Source organism: Phalacrocorax carbo, chromosome 6, assembly GCF_963921805.1.
Source record: "Phalacrocorax carbo chromosome 6, bPhaCar2.1, whole genome shotgun sequence".
Taxonomy (NCBI): domain Eukaryota; kingdom Metazoa; phylum Chordata; class Aves; order Suliformes; family Phalacrocoracidae; genus Phalacrocorax; species Phalacrocorax carbo.
The window spans coordinates 9,610,706-9,634,696 of NC_087518.1; the positions used below are offsets into that span (position 1 = coordinate 9,610,706).

The 23,991-nt window shown below is 41.1% G+C and overlaps 1 protein-coding gene across 1 annotated transcript in view; it reads right to left on the reverse strand.

Annotated features, from left to right (window-relative positions):
- Positions 1-23,991, reverse strand: part of PTPRG (protein tyrosine phosphatase receptor type G) — a 420,049-nt gene that overhangs the window by 194,711 nt on the left and 201,347 nt on the right. The window contains exon 3 of the mRNA XM_064453587.1: positions 2,516-2,695. Coding sequence (XP_064309657.1) covers positions 2,516-2,695 — 180 coding nt within the window. The remainder of the gene's footprint in view (positions 1-2,515; positions 2,696-23,991) is intronic.

A 23,991-nucleotide genomic window follows, 5' to 3' on the forward strand; every position in this document is an offset into this window, starting at 1 on the left:
AGGTGGCACAAATGAAAACAACGAATGCAAAGAGGACTATGAAATGTACTTATACTCTCCAAGTGATCTTTACCACTTGGGAACCAGCTACTATGGTGATGAAATCAAACCCACATTAGTGCCTTTGCCAGAGTAATCATGCACAAAAGCATTTCCAGTCAAGGCAGGGGCTTAATGACTCCATCTCTATTTTCTGAATGAAATGCTATTTTCTGTACATTCTTTGCCCTCTACCTGATATGGGGTAGGTGTGGGGGTGGGACACAACAAGAAAGAGCACAACAAATCTGAAGAGCAATAACCTTTTTACCTTTTAACATTTTGGAGCATAAAAATAACTAATTGTTCTATCCTAAAAAAAAAATTACTAGGTCCAACAGCAATAACAATAACCGAAGTAACGTATTTCCTGCCAGTTAATGAGCATCAAGGTTAAGGGCCTTTGGCTTTCCCTCAGACCCGTCTCTTTTAACCAGTCATTATGTGCTGAGAAATGCCCTTTACATCCGTCACCATTGCTTAAACAGATATTTAGTTTACTGTCTCTCTCAGTCTGCAATATGAAGGTCTCATGTGGCCATCTGCTCCAAGACACTGCTGCCAAAATACATAGCAATTTATGGCACAACCTGCCTCTATGTTCTACCCACAAGCCAAAACATCCTACTTGGTTTGCGGCTCTACCACTTACCACCTTAAAAATTAACCCCAGACGAGTTTCTTCAAAAGGTCAGAAAATCAAGAAAAGGAATGGGACTTGATAAAATAAGGGAGGAGTTAAGAGCTCAGCAGAAGAAATCAGGGATGACAGCAAGGCAAAAAGAGCCTTCAAGTTACCAGAAAAGGCCGTAAGTTACCAAGAAAAGTGACAGTTACTGTTGCTTTGCGAAGCAATAACTTGTCAGCAAAAATCCATACCCCAATGGGTGAGGAAATCAAATATAGCAGCAGTGCTAAAATCACCCAGCAGAGAAGACTGAAGATACAGCTTTCATTGCCAACTGCATGGAGACTGGAAAACTTGCTGGCACGTTTTGGTTTAACATGGTTTCCTATTATATGCGCAGCAATATGTTCCTATTACACATACAGTATAGCATTAGCATCTTTCTTAGAAGAATAAGACCACCACTTTTTCATGGTATTTCTAATTACATTTATTGCTGGTTATTACAAACACCACCCTGTGACCAAAAGGGCAGGGTGCATAACATGAATAGATTAATTAAGCACCAAATTTCCATAGCATTCAGCCTTGCCTGAACTTCATGTTGCTACAAAGGGAAACAAAGTCAGGATTTCAAAGCGAACAGGAGCATTTCTTTAGTGAAGCTGGAAAAACCCGTCAGTAATGCATCAAAAACCCAAGCTCTGCTTGGTGGTGGTTTAAGTTGACTGCATTTGCTTTGTGGTGAAAGAAAACAGGATCACAGCCTGTCGCTCCATGTCATCTGAGGGGCAACAACTCTCAATTCCTGCTAAGATCCTGAAGTGCTGGAAGTGGATCTGAAGCGCTTGCTGGACTCCAGGTAGCCGCTGAGATCCAAAGTCCCCTGGAAGCCGTGGGTGCATCTGAGGTCACGCTGATTGCACAGCTGTGTTGCAAACTCCCAGAGCAGGTACATGCCCTGGTTTTTGCTAGCAGACCTCTGACTAGGGACATGTTACATAAAGCACTGGAGAGATGCATGTCAAATGTTAATAAAGATAAAAATATACTTCCAATAAATAAAATTGAATTAATTAGTGGTTTAATCCAATTCCCTAAAAATATTTGACCTTGTCAAATGAAGAGGGTGGCCTTATAATTTCTGCTTTTTATATTTTTAGAATTAAAGAGTAATCAAATGCATGCAGCTTTGCATATAAATCAACCTTGACCTTTTGGTGAACTGTTTTGGTAAAAATAAGCAGTACACTGACTGTTCTTTTCTCTAAAAGCCAGACCAGACAGAGCAGAAGAGGATTCAGTTCAGTGAAGAACAGTGTTATAATCATATCAGAAACAAATTAATAAGCCCCCACCACTCTGAGCAGTTACTGCTCTTTCTTCTCTAAAATCTTCCAATTTCTAAGACATCCCCTTTCCCACAAAAGTCTGAGCCTTGCATCTCAGCATTCTTTTGGATTAGATGTTACAGCCTCCCGAAGCTGCTAATTCAAGGTTACACCTTGAAACTCTTATACAGCCTTTTATTCTGAGGAACAACTGCCTACCAAGAGAATTACCTTATACTGAGAACCTAAAAAAAAAAATTTCCTTTAAAAAAAACTGCAAACCCTTAAAATCAATCTACAGAACTAGCTTTCTAGCTTTGCACAGAATGTAGAGGCAGAGATAGGTGGCTGCTACTGGAAAATTATATTAAAAAAAAAAAAACAACACAAAACAAAACACCAAAAAAAGGCAGTAAAACCCAAACAGCAGAACAATGAAAAAGGAGGAGGGTGGAATACAGCCTGAGTTTTTAATTGACTGCAGGCAGGCTGTGAAGACAAACAGATGAGAACATACCCGTTTTTCCTGTGTTTTTCATCCAAGTCTTGTTCGAAGATTCATTGTCAAAACCATCAAGCTGCAGTTCTTGATACTCATCTCCAACATAGGCCTGATGGTCTACGATGTCTATGGGAGACTGGTGAGACCCTCCGCACTTCTCGCTGGAAGTAACCCAGTGCTCGGGACCATAGGTACCTGTTAAAAAAATACCAATGCCAATTAAGCTTCTAGTGGCTCAATAGTTCTAGACAACTCTTACTTAAGAGGATGAAGCACTTAAGCTCCCCAGGTAACTCCACCACAGTTACACTTCTCACGTTTAAAAGAGGTTAAGACTTGTAAACTGATGGGAGATTGAAATCCATTCGCAGTACTCCAGCTTTGCCTCTAGCAGTAACGAACAATGGCCTTTTTTTTTTTTTAATTACTATTCTATAACCCATCTGCAATTCCCAAGTTCTCCTCCTTCATATGTTATCAATTAGCATGGTGTTACAGGAACTTTCCTAAAGCTTCAGCCTTAGCATATTACTACACAGTTTACCTTTTCACGAGACAAATAATGTAACAGCTACCCATTAACTTGTGTTTGTGCAACACTCTGCCTAGATAATACGATCTTTATTAATGCTTTCATTTCTTCTGCAGGTTTTGAAGCCAGAAAAGATAAAAAGAAAGAACTAAGCTAAAGGTATATCAGTAAATTTGAAGAAAACAACAAAGGAAAAAAAAATTACTCTGTATAGAGGACATAAAGACGACAATGACCTGTCAGGAAAATACTATAACTTTCTTTTGCTGCTCTTCTTAAGTGAGTTTTCTGTTTTCTTTATTAGCACAGTCTGTTCTTACCTGATGCGAACTACTCTCTCAAAACAAGTCAAGTCAAGTATTAGCAGGAAATGAGAAGCTCCAAGGGCTGACAGTGTCTTGCATATGTGGCTGTACCTGGGCACATCAGAGCCATCCATATTACATGACAGCTAGTCAAAAGCAGACACAGAGCCAAATATTGTCACCTCTTCTCCCCTCCTACACCTCTCCACTCTCTAGTCTCTCTGCAGGAAGTAGTTTAAGGTCTGGAAAGTAATATAAGATTCTGTATTTTGTGAGCCCATCGCTAGCTACCATGGAAGGTCAGTAAGAGAAGAGAGTGCTACAGCTGCAAAGAGAAATGACACCAGCAGCCTCTGTCCCCAGCACGTCAGGGTCTTTACAGGCTCAGCATAAACTACTAAAAAATACTTTAAAGTGTTAAGATATTAGCTGTTATCGCAGCTGTCCACTCAACTCACAAGGCACAGGAGGAAGACTGCATCCTGCTCATTTTCCAGAGCTCTCGCTGGCTCCAGATTACTTCTTGGTGTATTAATGAGTACTCAATCCCTACATTGTTTAACTAAATTTCACAAGAGGATTGCACCAACACTGCTGCTGGGAGTAGGAAAGCAGCAATGTCTCATGGTGTAGCAGTGGAGCTGCAAGAGATAGTATCGCAAACGACCACTAAATCTGCCAGAGGTCATTTGCCACAGCCCTAACGCACCCTGTCCATTCTGCAAGGTTCTCCAGTACAAACAGTCAATAAAAATGATACGTAAAAATAAAAGGTTTCAGGCAATGACCTTGTCATCCCCGCCACACACCAGCTCTAGATACACTATAACACCAGGGACCCTCAGCAACATGTCCAGGAGGATCTCCAGTGAATTTCAGATTTTTCTTATCACCTCCCTCTCCAACTCTTAAACTGTATTAACAGAGACTAAGAGATTATCTTACTTGAGTGCAAACAGCGGTTTAAGCTCCTGAAATAAGAGCACAGAGTTCTTGTAAAGCACTTTTTGCTCACAGTTTGTGAAGAGCTTTACAGCAGGGATCAGCAACATTATTCTCATGTAAAGACAGGGAAATTGATGGCCTGAGAAGGGAAGCAATTTGCTCAAGCTCATCTACCAAAAAAACAAGTTACAACCCACAGTTGAACTCTGGTCTCCTGAGACCCCAATATCATACCTTTATCGTACCTCTGAACTACACAGTCAGCATGTCTGTTCGATAGGCAGACAGCAGTAAATGATGCACCAATATGCATTTATTACCCTTGCATCTGATAAGCATATGTAAATTCAATTAGTGCCATCCAAACCCAGGCGTTGTGAAGGCCAGTTTATTTGGCCCCTGGGTTTTAATCTGTCTAGTTGCAAAATGCATTCTTCCTATCTTCCCATGGGCTAATGCAGGACATTTAATCAATAGTAAGATTTTGTGCTGTATTCATCGCACACAAATGCTGTACGGTAACCAAAACAACAAGGAAGTGTTTTACTTTCAACTACAATTAGGCAAAATCTCAACATCCTTTAAAAATCAGCTACATCATCTGCCCAGGTTAAAAATCAGTTTCTTTTATCTCATGGTTCAACTTGTATTGTCAGCAAAAGCCACTTCCAGTTGATTTCCCAATGTACCACAGCCAAGGAGAACCGAATTATTAAAAACGCTACATGGGGAAAACCAAACATGTTCCACTCACACACAGATATTTTTCCTGATTCAGGATGTTTTTAGTAATTGGTTTGCAGTGAACTAATTGGCAATTCAGATTTACTTTTCATATAACCTTGCATTTACTCCATGAAATTTGGGAATTTGCTTTAAAGTGTTTAGTACTACACATAATCATCAAACCTGCCAGCTCTCATTTTTTGGCTTTGTTATAAACATGGGGTGAGCTTTTCAAAAGCACTCTGCTCACAGAGGCTATCGCAGTGGTTTCAGCTGTGCATTCAAAAGGAGCTGTGCACTCAAATTTTCTTTTTTAAGTATTTTGGTGACCCTTCAGTCAATGGGGAGATTTTTTTTTTTTTAGTAGATGGATTTATTTTAACAGGGACTGTAGGGTTCCTTCCATGCATCTTGTCACAAAGGCTGGTTTTTTTTTAAAGTATAGCCAGTTCTCAACCAATTTGCAGTGAAAACTGTCTTGTCAAAATGAATAAAATAAGCCATAAGGGTAAACAAGCAAACTACCATGTTGAATTGAAACCTCACGTGACTTAGGTACCTGGACTGACTCTCACCGAAATGTAGTTTTTCACAGACCTTTAAAGGGTCATATAGCTTTGTGTCATTGTCTGCTTTTTTAAAATTAAACTTGTTTGGATTAATTTAATAGCAATACATCTCTTCAATTGGTTCTAAATATATAAGTTACAAAAAAAAAAGCCTTGCAGTATCTGCTCTCTTCATGTGATGGTATAAAATGTTTCTGTATTGGTGCTGAATTATTAAAGAAAATTTTAAGGCAATTAAACTCTCTCAGCAATAGACCCCCAACTTTGTGCTGGTGCAGTGACTCCAAGTCCTGACATCCCAAGTTAAAGCCATCAGGCTAAACTCTGATTTAGAAGTTCAAGACCTGCTAGTGATAATCAGCAGAGGATTTTATAAACGGCTAGGTTTTCCATTAATTTCTTTCAGAAGTTTTTGATATGCAAATTATTACATGCAATATGACCTACACCATTATGGCAGCAATTCTAGACAGAAATAGAGGCCGTGACCCCAACATCTCCATTCCCAGCTGGGCAGGATTGGGGCCATCCCAGCTTTAACAATTAGTGTGAAAAGGCAAAGCAGAGCTAGGGGGGTGAGAAAGGAATTTGTATCTTTGAGTTTGAGACCAAACTAAATAACTTATATCCCCTACCCAGAGAAAAGAAGCTCAACAACCTGTAAAATATAATCAAGAACAGCACAGTGGGATTCATTTATTCACTAGTAGCCATCAGAAGGTTTAAGCCTAACTGCCTGCTTTTTTTCATGGACATTCAAGTGCAGTTTTAATTGAAACTGATCTTCCACTACAGATTTCAAATTAATTCTTCTTCCAAGTGTCTCATGCTCCAGACATCCTTGCCTTGCAAAAAACCCTATATCATTAGAGGAGGAAATAGAACACTTTTTCTAAGCTTGCAGGTATTGATTACCTATTCCTTCCATCAAAGCACAATTGCCATTCTGCACTGTATAAATCTCTTCAGCGTTAGACACTTTATAAAGTACTGAGAATTATATCATTAATCATTTGCAGTTGCACCTGTCTTCCTTTATTGAATTCTTTGTTTTTTAGAACTTTAAATAAATGCTTTTAAATAAAAACATGACACTAAATAAAGACTCTGTTTCACTTAAACCTAGTAAAAAAGATCCCTTCATTCTGTGTGTGACATTTACCCATCTGAAACAGAGTAACTTATGGCTATTTGTATTTCATTTTTCTAACCGTAAGCATCATGACTTTAATCAAATAAAATTTGGAATGAATTCGAATTGGCCTTTTAAGGGCTGACAAATAATTTGGTTTTCAAAACCCAGACAAGTTAAGAGCCCTCACCTGTGTTAACAAATGATACACATTTCCATGGAGATGGTGGGATGACCTGCAAGCAAAGGTAAACATCAGACAGCCTTGACCTGGAGCTGGAGTATTTGATGCACGAGCAGCACCGAAAACAGGACAGACTGCTAAAATTTGACATCCTCAGATATTGAAATCAGAGTCCTGCCTCCAGGAAATCATGTCATCAGATCCAACAACTAGGTGCACACACTGGGGAAGGAGGGCTGTATTCACCCCCCAGGTCAACCATATGCATGGCAGCAAGACAAGACGGCGACTGGAGAGCGCCTGAGTGACAGGATGGGGCTGGGGGCTAAAAGAGCAGTGAGGAAAGGGAATTTGGCCACAGTGACCCCCTGAGCATTGAGGAGGTGGCTGCCCTCTCCCAGCTGCCACTGGGTGTTTTCTCACACGCAGCCCCACCACACAGAGCTACACGGCCACGTGCTCTGTCCCCCGGCTCGGGCTGGCACATGGGACAGAGCAATTCTCCAGCGCAGCCCCAGTAACTCCAGCCCCTCCAAAATCCTGCCCCGCATCCACTTGCAGCCGAGGGAGCTGCAGAGCCCATCGATCTCCCGGGGCTGGCAACCCAGCAAGCACATTTTGGATTGCAGCCAGGTCTCTGGGGACTTGACCTTATCTCCGCTGAAATCAGGGGCAGAAGGGCCGCTGGCATCCAAGGCGTGAAAGCACAGCTGGGGTCAGGAACCTCAGCAAGACCGCGGCTTCTTACACACGATGTTTCAAACACGTACCGCCAGAGATGTTATCGCTCATCCTCGCCTGAAATTACTTGATGCTTCCTAGATGGATTCTGCATTCTTTTCTCATGCAAAATCTTTCTGTCAATGACTGCAGTATCTTTAATAGTTTTTTAATACACAGGCTGCTCTTTAAATAGAATCCAAGATTACTTTTTTCTTCTTTTTACTGTACAACCAAAACAATGAGCAGTCTTCATTAATGAAAAACCATTAAAATAATGTATTCCGCCAAAATCTAATTAAAGCTTGTAGAACAACTTCCACTTTTTAAAAAAATCAAATATATTTATTTTTCTACCACAATCTTTTGTTTTAAAAAATCTCTTATTAAAACCACTTGCATTTCCTTGATTTTAAATCATTTTCCAATTAACGGATCAGCTCCTCTGACACAGATTGGTCTGACACACATATGTCTTTATACTACATCCAGACACAGTTTAACAGACATTAGCAAATTTTGAGTAATGTGATTTTGATCATTCATTTAAAATCTGGGAAAGAGGTAGAAATATCAACACTTGGGTATTTTAATTCTAATTTCACTTGTTTTTAACATTTTCACAAAAATCTGACTTTAAATCCCAGGCGTGGCATGTAAAGAATGAGTTTAGGTGTTTTAATTTTGGAGGGTTTTTTTGTTATTTGTTCTTAATGTCGGGTTTTGGCTTTTTTTAAAAACAAAATTATCTCAGAAATCTTTATCTGTATTTGATGCCTCTTAACTTTTCATTTTTCAATGAAAATGGTAGTAATGATTGCAAAGCAACCAAAACCCCTCACTTCTGCAATTAAAGCAAATTAGCTTGGTCACTTCATGGGGACATCCTATCCCATCATCTTAATACAGGAGATCATTTGTCCGTGATTATGTGCAAGGCAAATATTTACAGAGCTGTAAGAAAAAGGGCACTGCAGAATGGCTTATATCCCTCACCCTTCAGCCTCACTGCCCCATGTGCAGCAGGCTCTTGCTGCTTACTTGCATGGTCAGTTTTGTAATGCCAACAGAAGCTATCCTCATATGAAGACACGATCTATACTAGAGGCAGTGTGCCCATAATTAATGTAAAGTAGCAAAGGCTCTTTTCTTGCTGTGTTGGAAGGATGTGGGACCAACTCATCCAAAATAGGGCAAAAGACCTGCTAAGCAGTGGCTCCGTATCTTCTTGGATGGTACTGGTATTTGGTAGAGTATGCCAGTGATGCCAACCAATCTGGTTGCCTCTAGCATGTACCACACGCTACCTTACTGCTTAAAGCACAAGAAACAAAATCAGAAAGGATTCAAGTGCTTAAAAGCCAGATCTCTCTTGAAAGTCAACGGGGACAGCCTCTGACACACAATTTCCAATAGCGTCTCGCTGTTTCAGATATGTAACAGTATCATGCCAGTCTGTGCAATTGGTTACAAAAGGAAAATTCCATGCTTCTCTTATGGCAAAATCCAACCAGTTATTACAGATGGATGGAATGAAATAGTATTTCCTCTTCACACAAAAACCTCCCAACCTTTGCTTGCACAGCTCTGGATGGGTAGCTTAACTTAAAGGACCACAGCAGGTAAGAACCTCTGCAAGTTTTACAGGCTCTGGATAAGTAGGGATGCTTTGCACAGACTGGCAGCTATGATCTGCCCAACCATCTCAGCATTTAGCTGAGCAAGGCTAAAGATGTGAACTTCTGCCTCTGAATCCCTGTCATGCTTCAACTGCTCCATCACTAGCCAAATCTCAAGAAACACTGAAAAGAAATGTCACCACCAGTAAACAAAACAGGTTCCTTTTTTTTCCACACTAAGAACGAGTAAGGAAGTGCTGCCCTTGCTTAGCTACAAAGCAATGAAATTCAAAAGCAGGCTGAATTTTCAAGCAGGAAAAAAAAAAAATCACACAAACCAATCAAATATCAGTGAAATTCACTACGTAACTAAATGCATTTTATGATCCTTCAAAAACCTCAGTCTGGGGCTTCTCAACTACCTGGGACAAAGAAATTGAAACTGTTACTTGATGCCATAAACTAAGACTTCACCATCACTTTTTGCCATTTAAAAGCACTCTGTCAGTAAGTCCAGGAAAGCACCAAAGAAAGGTGCTTATGCCATGTGAGTTATGACAGGAGGCAAGGCATGTGCTGCAGATTCAGATCAGCTGAAAAATCACCCTCCCTTCAACCCTCCCCTCTCACCTCCAGTTCCCTCCTACAAAGAAGAAACAAAGTGAACCCCATAGGATGAAGTCTAAAGACTGCATTTAGATACAAGGCAGAAAAGAATGATTTGAATGGTGTATCACTTGCTGAGTGATTTACCATGTGGCAGCAGGGGTGAAAGTACAAAAATCCCTGAAAGCCTTGATAAAAATCAGTGGCGTCTTTCAGGGGCCTTCCCATTGCAGAGAAAGCAATCAAGTTGTTGAATCATTATATTAGGGGAGAAAGTTGCTGAAATTACACTGTCTTGCTCTAAAATGATGGCATATCAAAATCAAAAAGATGGAGAAGGAGAGCCCGTAGTTAGAGTTCACAGGACTGTTTTGAACAAAGATTTCAGGATTTCCTACCCTGAGGGAAAAGGGCTTTTCATTTTATTATTCTCTGTCATCACTCTGTTTAACGTGAGACACTCATGCTTGCAGAAAATTCCAATTATTACTTGAAAAATGAGACCAAATGCCAAGAGCAAGATCCTGAAGAGCTTGCCGAGACCCAAACAGGTCTAAGCAGCATCCAGTCTGCAAGCTCAGTAGAGAAGTGTGTGTAAGACATGTGAGAGTTGTAAACAGCCAAGGACAGTTTTTTGGAGAACTGAAAGAAGCTGAAAGAAATTTTCCCCAAGAACAATCTCTGATAAGGGATATCTTAACCGGCAGTTGTTGGAACAAACACAAATACAGGAAGACGGAACAAAAAGGGTTTGGATTTAGATAACCTTTGAGCAACAGCTAGCAGCAACATCAGCAGCACCAACCACTCCTTTCTGCACTGTTGCCACCACACCTACAGAAATGCCCAGCCATGGGGCTGTAACAGCAAAGCTAATCTTCAGGACCGATTTTGTCAGTGATACTGTCTCACTGCCAAAACATGGCAGATGCAAAGAGAGAAAGAAACGCTTTAAGCCATGTTCCTAAATATGATCTACCCTATAATGTCTGTAGCTTTTAAACCTGAAGACAGTGTGAGGTGCGTGTTCCCCTTAAATTTTCATATCCACAGATGCTACAATTGTTCTTAATTAAACCTTCTAACTTTCAAATATCTTTGGCAAAATTCTTTATGTATGCTTTAAAAACCTTTGCATTCTCTAGTATGTATGTGAACATATTGTTTTACACAGTCAAAAACACATTGGGGTTTTTTTTTTATATATATATATATATATATCCCCCATACATGCACATACTTTCTGTATCCTGATTTTGTTCCTCAAAAAAAGGATGAAGCTGCCACGAATCTTCCATGAAGCTCCCACTGTACCTATCAACCATTTGTGCCAGCGGCACAAATGTATGATAAATATCCAACATCAGGAAACACCAGGACCTTAAGACAGATGTTGCAGGAAGCTCACAATAAAGTGGAGTAAGTGTAATTACCAAAACAAGCTTTTTCCATAAACATTTCAAGTGTTAGCATTTGTGAGCTGAATAATTTACCACCACAGAGAAGTGAAAATGGTACTAAGTTTAGCTGTGCTGGCAAAATAGTTGGGGGTTTTTAAGGGGTGTCTCACACAGCAAACTTTTGATAGACACAACTAACGAGCTGTTGAGTTTTGTAACTCTAATATTTCAAAAATATTTATATTGAGCACAGAGCACAACAATATCAATGAGATCATTATGCAGAACTCACTGAGTGGGAGGATAAATTATGGTATAGAAGGTGCCTGCTGGTGGCAAGTGACTGAGACAATATACATCTCCATCCTCTGTTTTTTATAATTTTCTGCATTTTTAATAAATGTATCTGACATCTCACACCATTCATTTCAAACTGTCTGAGGCCTTTTAAAAACTGCTCACCCCTGAGCTGCATATAATAAACGAGGTGATATCTTACAATATAAGGAGAAAACAGGAGATTAATTTACATGAAGACACTGTAAATTAACTTTCTTCTATTCCTATACTAGTTGAGTAAAGCTCTGTGAAGGCTAGGGACAGACATAAAAAGAGATTTTGTCCTAAATATAATTTAAGAAGTATAAATCCTAATGGAAATTACTGAATGAAGACATATTATGAATCAATGCAGTAGCTCAATGGCAGCACTTTGCATTGCTGGGAGGAAGACATACATTTCAGTAATGGGTGCCTCGGACAGGGCATCGGTGCCTCAACAGGTCATATCCAGGACAACTTTCTTTGTAGTCTCTCTCTCTCACTATCCCTTTTTCCTCTACAGGGTAATAGCTGTATAATGATGGACCTTGACTGCAGAAATACGTATATTGCTGTAGCGCCCAAATACTGCAGAAAGACGAGGGGGTCCATTCTTCCACGTACAGAGCAGTAAACAGCTCCTGACTTGCAAAGCTTACAACCGAGCAATGCAAGAGAGGTCAAGCGACCCGGCACGAGGCACCTCAAATGTGAAAACAAGCAGCCCCTCCTGGGCTAACCTTCCCTATTTCGTAACAACCTTGCTTCATGCGCTCTTCTCCAGAGCCATCTCCCTGAGCTGCATAACCCACTAGCACAACAGAAAGACGATCAACCTTCCCAGGGGACAGAAGAGAAAAGAAACACCACCTCTTCCACAGAGGAAATTTAAAAGAAGAAATTAGTGTGGTGTTTCATGGAATTAAACAGATGAAGAAGGAGTACAAGTGCATATAACGCTGATATAAACCATGGTTCTGCCTCGGCTACTCCAAGGAGAAAGCGCAGCGTGAATAAAGCTCTGAGAAAATAAAACAGAGGAAACAAGAGGAAGAAACTGGGCAGGAAACTTTCCCACCCAAAAGCTGCTAGATGCCGATGGAGGCCTGCAGGGCTTCAAGATGACTTTGTTGAAAGTAGAGGAAGGAAGAGGATCTGAATTTGGCTTGGTGCTAATTACAGCATCCCTTGCCAACGCCCAGAGCAGGCAGAAGCATCGGGGCGAGCAGACAGCTTGCCGCTGTGTGCCTGTGACCGCCCCCGTAAGACCCAGCCCAAGCTGAAACCAGGCAGCAGCCTGGGAGCAGCTGCTGAGCTGAAACTGTGGTAGAGCCCCCTCAGGCCGTAGGAGGAGTGAGGTGAGAAGAAAACCTGCCAGAACAGGCGTGGTGGGCTAAGGAACCCTTTTATGGGGGGCATTTTGTCTCTAAGATCTTGGCTTGTTTGAGGGCTTGACTGAGACCCTGCTGAAGCATCAAAGCTCCCGTGCTGCTGAACCTGCCCAGCGGCTCAGAGATGAATGCTGAACGACAGTGACAGTAATAAACTATGACATTTAAGTCAGGAAATCGCAAATTCCCATCTTGCTTCTCTGTCTCCTTGCTATCACCAGGAGCTACACGCTCCATTTCCCTCCCTTCTTTTATAAAGGGAGAAGTTCACCTGTCGCACCAGAGCATCTGCAAAGATTGCTCAAAACTTGAGAAGAGCTGCAGAGAAAAAAGTGCAGTAACTGTGCAAGACTCAGCTGTCCCACTATGGACCTCGGTGCCAGGCTGCCTGTAAACGCATTTAGGAAAAACACAGTTCCAATTATTTCTCAAAGCACCACAGACTTGAATCCTACTACTTCTCACATGTACCCTTAATAGCCTTGATCTCACCAAAGAAACTGCTAACGTAAATGATGCCTCACTGTAACTTAATTACCTCCAATTTAGGTGGGTACGGGAACAGAAAGTACCTTTTCTTGATTCCCATCTGTTCCTCGTAACTAACCAAAGGAGCCTTCCCCAGAGCTCTGTCTCTCAAAGCCAGCATGAAAAAAAAAAAGAAAAGGAGGAAAGAAAGGAAAAAATTGTATATTTTTATTGAATTTTTGCAGGATACAGGTTAATAAAACACCCACAGAGAGCACAGAGCAATATAGAAAGGGAATAAAGGGAGGGAGGGCTGATATCAATAAAGCCTATCCAGAGGCACTGGTGGAGTGAAAGTACTCATGATTTCAAAAGAAACCTGCTACAAAAATTATTTCACTTGTTGCTTTCATCAGGTTTAAAATTTTCAAAAACCAGAAGTGTCCTAAGCAGAGGGTGGCTTAAAATATAAAATCAGGAAGATAAAATTATCTGTTGCTGAAACGTGTCACCTTCAGCTTTGCAATACCCTTTGTTGATCCTAATGTGACCAGAAGACACCCACCATTCTAGGACCTTATTGTTTAATTATATCACAGACAACACTGCAGTCCCTAAAATCACTCATTAAGCCTCGACAAACGCTGGCTTTGCTATGATATTTCCTTTTTAGGTGAAAATCAACTTTTGTCCAACTAAGTTCTTAATGGCATCCCTGTTACGACAGCCTTCTCAATCCAGCTGTCCCTTTCACTGATATGCACCAGTAAAATAGCTCCCAGGGGAGTTTCTGGGAGATTGCCAGCTTTTACTTAACGACACATCGTGAACCCTGGCCTCAACTTCCATTAACATTCAGTTTATGTTTCTACCATTAATTTAAGAGCATCAGGAGTAGGAATAAATAGGAAGACAATAAGCAGCCGTAGCGTCCAGCCTGAGGTGCTATAGCAGGCAGCACTTCTTCTGTAGCTGAGACGGAGAACACTTACAATTAGTTTTCTCATTTTTGTTCCATATCTGCCATTTCCAGTGTGTTATTCCAAATGGCTTAAACTATTCAAAAATAGCTTTAAGTTTTCCAACTAGGAAAGTCCAGAGTTTTTAAAAAAAAACCAAACAAACAGAAAACCAAGAAAACCCCACCAAACCCCACCCCAAAAAAACCCAAACCAAAACAAAACACCACCAACCCACAAACTCCAACAAACCAAAGTTATGAAAAGGACCTGATGTTCCTTAGTCCATCGCAACCCTCCTGCCTGGATGAGTTTTAGGTAGAAGCCGTTAATGCTGGAGGAGAGCAGCAGCAGCAGCCCTCCTCCTGCCCTGCTGTCCCCTGGCCTGGCCAGGACAGGCAGAGCCTCTTTCCTCCTGCCGGCGCTGCCCTGCGGCAGGCGGGTAACCTGCACGCAAACGGCTGAGCAGCTGCTGTGGGGAAAAACAGCTGCTGCAGAGAGCTGGCAGCAAAGCGACTGTTGTGATGGATGGAGTCGGGGTGAGCATTGCAGGAGATTCACTCCCACAGTACCAATGGTGCACATTCAAACACCAAGTTAAAGAAAAAAAAAAAAAAAAAGGAAAAAAAATGCTGGGATAAATGTTCTTTCCTCCAGCATTGCATGAATATTTTGTTTAGGGACTGCCACTTTATGGACAGTCACCTTGGCATGCAGCTTGCAGGCTTTGAGTCACAGCTTGTCACCGAGATGAATTCTACCCAGGGCAAGGTAAGGACATCACCTGTCCACCTCCCTGCCTGCAGCTCACACAGCTGCCCGCTCCCTCTGATGGGAACGTCTTCACACCCCAAAGGATGCTCAGGAGCAAGGCAGGTGCTTTTGCACAGCGCTCCCCACCCCTCTTGGCCCCATGTGAGGAAGGCAGCAGCCAGCTTTGAACATGCTTCCCTGTGCCGTTCAGTCACAGCAGTGTTTGGGCAGCCCACAGTGATGTATACCATAAAATGGAAACTGGAGTGTATCACTTAACTGTGAAATCTGTAAGATATTGGATTTATATGGTGTCTGCAGAGCATATTAGAAGATCATCATCATCATGTCTGTTCAAGACAGCCATAATTATTCAGGCTGTTATTCTATCTCACCGGTGCTTTTGAAAAAACTATTTAATATTAGCAAACCCTCACTAAAAACAATGTTTTGGTTGAGGGACTAATCTTCATATCAGTACACAGCCATACCTGGTCTTATCTACACTACCAATTCCCTGCTGATTGAGCAGATTCATTAACAACACAGTCTCTGGCGACTGAAATGAAGTCTCATTCTTCCTATCACTGGTGCCTTGCTGTTTGCTTTTCCTTCACAGTATGCACACAAGTAATTAACTTACTATGCTCCGCTAGCTCCTGACACGTTACTTGGCATAGAAAAATTCACCAGCAGGTAGTTAAGCATGCAAAATATTTTCAGACAAATGAACTTCATAACAAAGCGCTACTTAGGAAAAATGTGGCTCTTTCTGATACAACGCTAACATGCAGCACACTGCCCGTACCCACAGGAGCATCTCGAGTGGTAAAAAAAAAATACATCATTCTTATTACTTTTGCTCAATATGTAGGAAGTTTCTTTAGGGGGTAAAACTGGCAAGTAGTCATAATGTTCACTGAAAGGATGAGCATGGAGATCAACCTGAGTGGCCCTTGTGAAAGTCTGACGTAACAAGGACAGACACAAGATCCATATGGTATAGAAAAAAAAATGGGGGGAAAAAACCCAAAGCAATGAGGAGATTCACTTCAATGCAGCATTACTGAGATTACCGGAAGTATGGAGGAACAGTGCATTTCAACTTTTATATCAAATAAAAAAAGGTAATTTGCTATTTTAAGCATAGAGTTCTTTTAGGCCTAAAGTTCACTGACAGTGAAAACTCCAAAAATAAAAACATGTGATTTATTACACATCCCACCTAAAAGACTCCATCCAGCAGCATGACTTGAAATACACAAGTCATCTCAGTAATATCTAGAGGTAAAATTGGAGTAAAGTTACTCCTGTACTTATCTGTCTGTAGGATGATAGGTTATGGTACAAATAGATGGTGAATTACCCAGTGCAGAGGCAGCGCAGGGATACTGGGCTGACCCCAGCGCAGACTGGCAAGATGGAACGTGAGAGATGGTCTTTGCCTGAAGTGACAGGACTGGCACTGACTTCGATAACACCAGGACTTTCATAGAATCATAAAGGCTGGAAAAGACCCCTAAGATCATCAAGTCCAACAGCCTTTCCCTTGGGAATACAAAGACACCAGAGCCTTTGTGCAGCACCCCTCTGATCTGAAACATGCTCTAAACTATGACTTTAGTTACCCTAAGAATTTCCTTGGAACCACAGACCAGGAAACATGTGATCTCCACGCCACACTGGTGTAGCCTGGCTAGTGTCGTACAAAACAACGTCTACGCTGTCCCGGTCCTTCCTTTAAACCAAAAGTAGCCGAAACTCCAAAATGTCCATAAAAATACTTGAAAAAAGCAAGAACTTGGCTAGGATAAAGAGCCATTCACAGGATTATTAATCCCAACTTTGACCTTTCGTGACAAATTCTTGCTCAGAAGTTCTATGACTGTGTTGTCCTAAAACGGTGGAAATTGTGAACTTTAAGTTTCCTTCCACACAAGGAAAAATTCTTCTGAAGTCCTGGAAAGTGAAACTTTTCTTTTGCTCTGTTTTGTCCAGAAGCCATTTGTTCCTTTCCCCTTCATGTGCCACAAGGCATGTGCCTTTGCCAAACTCAGACTGTTGTTGCAACTCATTCGGTCACAGAAGTTAATTCCTCACGTTCCATCGCAGCAGTCTTTGCTTGTGACAAAAGAAATAGATCTGTGGAGAACAGAATTCACCGTGATCTGTGTATATCATTTTCCTCTATTCCTGCTCTGCTTTCAACTCGGCTCATTTAAATATAGCTCCTGTCATACCAATCATTTTCAGTTCACCTGTTATGCAGAACCACACACTCCACCTCCAACAGAGCAGCCTTCGCTTTGGCTGCATACTTTATATAGATTCTCTCCTCCAGGCCCGAAATCCTTATTCATTTACAAACTACATCTTCCTTAAACAATATTTCCATTTGCTTGACAGGCATATTAATGCACAGATTAGAAACCAGTTTTTTTTATTTCTAGTTTTCATCAAAAATGAACTACCTCACTTAATAGCACCGACAGTTACTCGGGTCTGTAAACAGTTCACTAGATCGAGGAAAACCTTGTTATATCTCCAAAAGGCTGTCAAAACCTGCCATGTTCCAGGAGATGGGATCTCAGGTTTTGTTTGGTTTTCCATGCTTACCGTATCAGTAAGAAGTAACAGATTTTCATGCCAGAAGAAACAGTTGGATAACACACACTGACATGATGAGCATGAGTCGTTACACGTCATAAAGTTACCTCTCTACAGAGCCTTAATAACAGTATTCACCTCTTTCGTTAAGTATTCAGTGTTGAAGAAATTAAGACTTGAGAAGCCACTGTTCAGGGTTTTGTTTTGGTGTTTTTTTAAGGACTGTTTCAGTGGTCAATCTCTCAAAGTTTCAGCTTGCAGCTTACTTCTAATACCAGCTCATCAGGTTTCCAGCACAGTCTTCATTTGCCTTCCATTGGTGGACTGCAAGAGGTTGTCAGGAGACAGCATCTTTTCTTTATGGAGATGCATGCTTCTTGAGTGACTTACCCATACACTTGCAGAGAGTCTTGATTAGCAAATGCAGTTGGGGCTGGACAATTTTGCCCCTGGGGGAAGGTTTCACACTGCTCAGAACTACTGTCCAGTGGGGATATCAGCCAGGCTGGAAGTTCAGTAAAAACACTGAATACACCTGAGCAGAGAGTTCCACTGCCTTAGTTAGAGGATGCTCCTTGGGTCAAAGACGGGTTAGGAATACTGTTCCTCCTGAGTCACAGATATCCTCCAAAAGCCTAGATTTCTTCCTTTGGTTCAGATGGAATTTGTGAATGGACTTACAGCAGCCAAAGGCAATAAGGAAGAAAAAAAGAGATAAACGGATCCAGACTAAGAATCACTAAGAACCACTTACAAATATTCACACAAAAGTTATTTTTCCCCTTTAGGTCAACCCTTAATAGTTTCACCTACAAAAGTCTGGATGCCAGTTAAGTTCGCTGTGGGGGTGAGATCACTCCCTACTACGCTAAGTAATGCTCTCCCACTGCACTGTTGCACTTGCCTGTATTCCTGCATTATCATTTTATCTTACACCAAGAGTTTTCTGATGAGCAGGCTGACTTTCTGTTCTTGTTTTGTTCAGAGTAAAATATAAAATAGATTTTAGTCCATGACTAGAATTTCTTGCCAGTACAAACCTATAGGAGTGAGTATTCTGAGTATTATAAGGTAATCGCAGAAGCAGTGTTTGGGAACGTGGACTGAAATAAGTAATTAAACACAACCTTCCTGATTACAGAGCATGGCTTCGGTAATTTAATGACTTTATTAAAGCCGTAGTTGGTGGACTTGAGAGGCTGCAGCCTTGGTCTCATGAGAACGAATTATGTCCTGCTTTTTAAACTAGAAAATTTCCAGGCTCTGCAGCTTCAGAGGAAAATTTGAAAACACAAGAGAAGAAAGATTCAGGAGCCAGAAGGGAAACAAGAACCTTAAAATTACTATCTTTTTCAACCTCCCCTGATTTGTTTTGGTCAGTTTCATTACTTCTGAGCAACTGATTCCAGCTCTACTCCAGTGCACCCGAGTTTATTGACAAATACCAGACAGAATCTAATGCCAGGGGAAATAACAGAAAGCAACCAAAACCATCAATACCAAGAGCTGGGCTAATACAAGCGACCTACACAGGTGCCCAAATGCCAACCACCCTTCAGCGCTCAGCTCAGAGCCACTTCCATCATCTTTAGAAGCAAAAGGGCAAAAAACCACAGACTGCTATTTACTTCAGGATGCCTTTATTCTAGATGACACCTATATACTTTGTACTATCTAGCAGGGAAAGGTTGGGGATTTTTTTGTAAAATCACATTTATTTGGATCTTTCCCAGGCCTTTTACAAGTTAATATTTTAGAAGCACAAGAAGTTTCTTTGGTTGTGATGTATCCTGTACAAGCACCTGCTCTCAGAAACACAACCTGGTGCGCACCTTTGAGTGAAGAAGGTTATTTTCTGAGGGACAGAATCTCATGCAATGAATAAGATTTTAAGAGAGTGGTTGCACCAGGGGTTTTTTTTTGTGCCCCTCTCTAACTTCTAGTGACTGATGTTAGCTGACTTCTACCCATATAATACACATTCTGGTCTCTCTGGTCTTGTCAGGTTTCCACAGAAGCAAAAAAGCAAGCAGGGCTTATTCTGAAGTAAATTCTGGATGTAACTACTTCTAACTCCACTAACACAGAGAGGCTAGTAAATCAGTAATAGAAGTTTATTAATTTAGTAGTTACTGAGACAGATCTTATTGATCTTCTTTACTCACACTCAGCCTCTAGAGTTTACCTCACAGCTCAGTTTATGCCCTGATTAAGTGGTTCAGAGAAGCCCTGCATTTTATAGTATGCACATCATGTAGCATAATGCTCCTGGTATGATGACTTGCAAACTAAGCAGTGGATTTATCGCCCTAGAAGAGGCTCCAGTTTTACTCAACCAGGGCAGTCAGCACAAACACTCGAGAGCAAAGCTCACGGTCTAGAGCTTTGCTGTGAGACGTACAGCACTAACTCAGCCGACAACAGTCTCGTACCCCAGCTTTAGTTCACTTGCGTTCACGACACAATATCAGTTAGCTAGTGATTAGCTTCCATTTTCAGCATTCACATGTTTTTGTGAACATTTCTTTTTATAGGCTATGATTCAGCAAAGTACTTAAGCACATGCTTTACTTTAAATAGCTGAATAATCCAATGTCTTTTCAGCAAATGTTTAACTTTAATTGTGTGAATAGTTCCAGTTCAAGGGCTCCTCATATCTCGGACACCGAGCATTCACTCATGTGCTCTATTCATTGCAGAGATACAATATTATTCACAGGCTTCACATTACGCATTTACTTAAGTGCTTTGCTAAACAAGGTCCTACGGCAAACATGCTACAGTCAGAGTTTATTTAGTAACGCTTCTACAGATTCGGTTCTAAACTGCCCGGCATTTTAAAAAGGAAAGCTAAACAACCATAGGATTTACTGCAATTTCTTTCATATCTGTACCTTGATATAGCACTAATTGTTTTGCCACTACAGTTGTTGCCACTATAATTGTGGCAACGTGGTTCAATAAAGCATTAGGATTTTTTTTCCCCCCACCCATTTTAGGAGATATGTTTGCTCCTTAAATCAATAAAGCGATAGATAAATAAATAATTAATTTAAAAATCCTGGGTTGAAACGACTTCTGCAGAGGCTTTTCCCCATAGCCCACATGTCACACAGAGCCATGCTCTTGCATGAGGGCTGCAGCCAGCGCTGCGTCAGGAAGAGAAAGGGGCCTCTTCGGAGAACCTGCCTCTCAATTCACAGTATCCCCAGTCCTACCATGCATTTCAGTCTCCAAATAATATTTGATTACAAAAATATGACCAGAGTGTTCTGACGGTCTTTTCATACAACTTTTTTGTTTTCAGTCAGAAGGAAATACTTGGGGCAGGCTTTCAAGTTCCTCTCCCATAACCACTACTGCATTTTTACGTGGAAGCTGATGGATTTTCCTCTCATTAGAAGACTCCAGCAGCTGTGGCTTTAAGAAAAAACACCAAATACCATGAGACTAACAATAAAACTAGCAGACCTGGCAGTGCTGTCTTACCCCTTTGGGCCATTTCCATTCGGAGCAGCTCCCTGCTGAACCACACAATGCAGGGCCCCTTACTAGTTCGTTAGCTACTGCTTCAGATGTTTCAAAATACTGTGTTTTAAATTATTAGAAGGCAGCATGCCATAAAAAAGGCTGCCAAAAGCACAACTTTCTGAAAAACCAGCTCTCTAAATTCGTTAGATAAAAAGGCAAAGAATTAAACTCACACTTTACAGGCATCTGCTCCCAAGGCAGAACGCCTCCCTTGCCCAGCGTTAAGTCCCATGGTTTCAGATGAAAGCCCTTGCCCGGGCCTGCAGGTAAAGCAAGTTTATATTCTAAGCTGACTGGAGAAGCCAAATTAAAATGGGTAAAAAAAAAATATGTAAACAGAACCAGATGCACCTGAGAAAAGAAAGAAACTAAAATTCCCTTAAAAGATAAAGGGATTAAGCTCTTCTGACCAGCAGCTGTAAAACGTATAATGAATTTAGACATTTCTTTTCCAAAGGAAGAAAGCTATTTAATGAGATAAGTGTTATTAAGATAGAGCAGAATAACTATAATGTAGAAAACCGCTCATTAGTTGGGGCTTAATTGCTCTTATGGTTGGTGAAGAAGCAGTAATTACTATACCAAAAAAAGATCTATATTTAGAGATTATTTGTTTTTATGTATGCATGGAACAAGAATACTACTTTGACTTTAAACCAAAATTTAGCCAGATCATACCCAGTGTCATCCCATAAGAACTGAACACCGACAACTGTATGAAACAGGACTTTGATACATTTATAGTTAGTTATTTACTGTGGTCTCACTGTTTTCCTGTTTTGTTTATAAATATTTACCATGCACTATCTTCAGAAAATAATTATTATTCAATGCGCACAGTAAAAAGACGACATTAGAGATCTGGCTGTGTGCTCTTCCATTCTAATCCATATGACGATATTTTAATTCTGTTTTAACAGGTGAGTCCTTACAGCTGAACATCCTGAGCTTGCTTTGCCAGGTTACGCGTGCAGGCGCGCACAGAGAAGCGGTGTCTCTGCTCACGCCGCTGCCCGCCTGACACAGCTCAGAGGATCGCGCAGGGATCTCTGCTGCGGTTCACCAGCTCCCGCAGGAGAGCGACGTTCTAGGACATTTTGGTGACATTACAGCGGATACCAGTGACTGCAACATTTTCAACCCCTACGAGCAGTCAGTAATTCTTTACAGAGGTATTTAAAGAGTCGCTTAGAAGGTAGCTTCTTAACTGATACGCAAATTAAATCTGCACGTAAGTGCTAAGCCAGGAAAGGCTTCACCCTGCAATGCTCCCATGAGCAGCATCACCGAAGTTCAGGATGAAGCATCCATTGTTCCCATGCTAACAGGGCTTTCATGCCAGATTCACCTGGCACAACGTGTCTTCTTCAAGTGATGAATAACCTTGTGCTTTGGAGTAGGCAATTGTCCACACTTAGTAAGGAAGGCATAAGTCCGCCTGCCCTTGCAGACTCACAAAGATTTGGGTAAGCGCTACAGACTCAGTCTCTTTCAGGCCTGCAGCACATCAGAAGCTGCGAGCTTCCTTCACAGATGTTACAAGGACATAAAGCTTAAAAAGCATGTCTCTCTCCACTTCTGTCCCAAACAGCATCCAACTTCACTAATGCTAAAAAAGATAAAAGGAAAATTTCTTCGGATTTATCATCAGTATCCAGCTGGGATCAGCAGCACCAAGATGAAGTACAACCAATTTTGTGATATATGTATCACCTTCTTCTCTCATAAATCATGGTTATAAAACAAATACTGGCAGGACAGGCAAGGTTAGAAACAATAAAAGACTTTTAGGGCAGTTTTTATTTAATTTGATTGTATTTCAAGATAATGATACCCCTTTAACTATGGGAAACATGCTCCATCTGTTCTCCAGAGCCTCTACGGGCTTGCAATTTCCTTCCATGTGCAATTCCAGATGTTAACCAGGACCCTGAAAGGCCTCTACAACCCAGGTTCCTTGTTCTCGCTCCCTCAACAGCACAGGGGAAGCCTACAACAGTGATGAAGACTGCATAAAGCCCCAAGCACCACAGCAAAGATTTAAATGAGATTTTAGCAGCACAGAGGGTCTTTTGCAAACCCTCGATCAGCGCGAGCAGATGAGATTAGCAGCGTTCTGGCATTCTGAACCCAAGGGACTGTGGCAGGATCTTCTAAGTACCGGAGCACCAAGCCCAGATCTACAGCTCCCTGTTTTTCTTCAGCAAGTGTAACCAGAATAACCTCACAGACACTGCCCAAGGCTTTGTCCTACACAGAAATAAATAAATAAATACGGGTTTTGGAAGTCTGGAACTCATGTGAACAATGTACCTCCGAGCGGCTTTTGGTAACTGACACCACACAGGTACTTGGGTCTCCTTTGTTTAAAAACCTTGCACATATTTTTGTCAATTGAAAACAATGTTCAAGAAAAATGAAATGCTGGAGATGTCCTTTGTGATGATATATGGACATGCATAAATATCATACATCTTAAACATCATTAGAATATTTTGAATATTTTTAATGTAGTTGTGGCAATCCCTCCAATAAAAAAAAACCAAAACCAATCAACCAACAAAAACACCCACACACCCCCAAGAAAAACTAAAACACCAAAGCTCTGATGTGTAGGACTGAATTTGAATTCCTCGAAGACCATTCTGTGATAATTACTAATTCCCCCTCTATTTCTCAGGTAAACTTAAGGGAAGAATATTCCAAAAGAATAGGTAACTGCA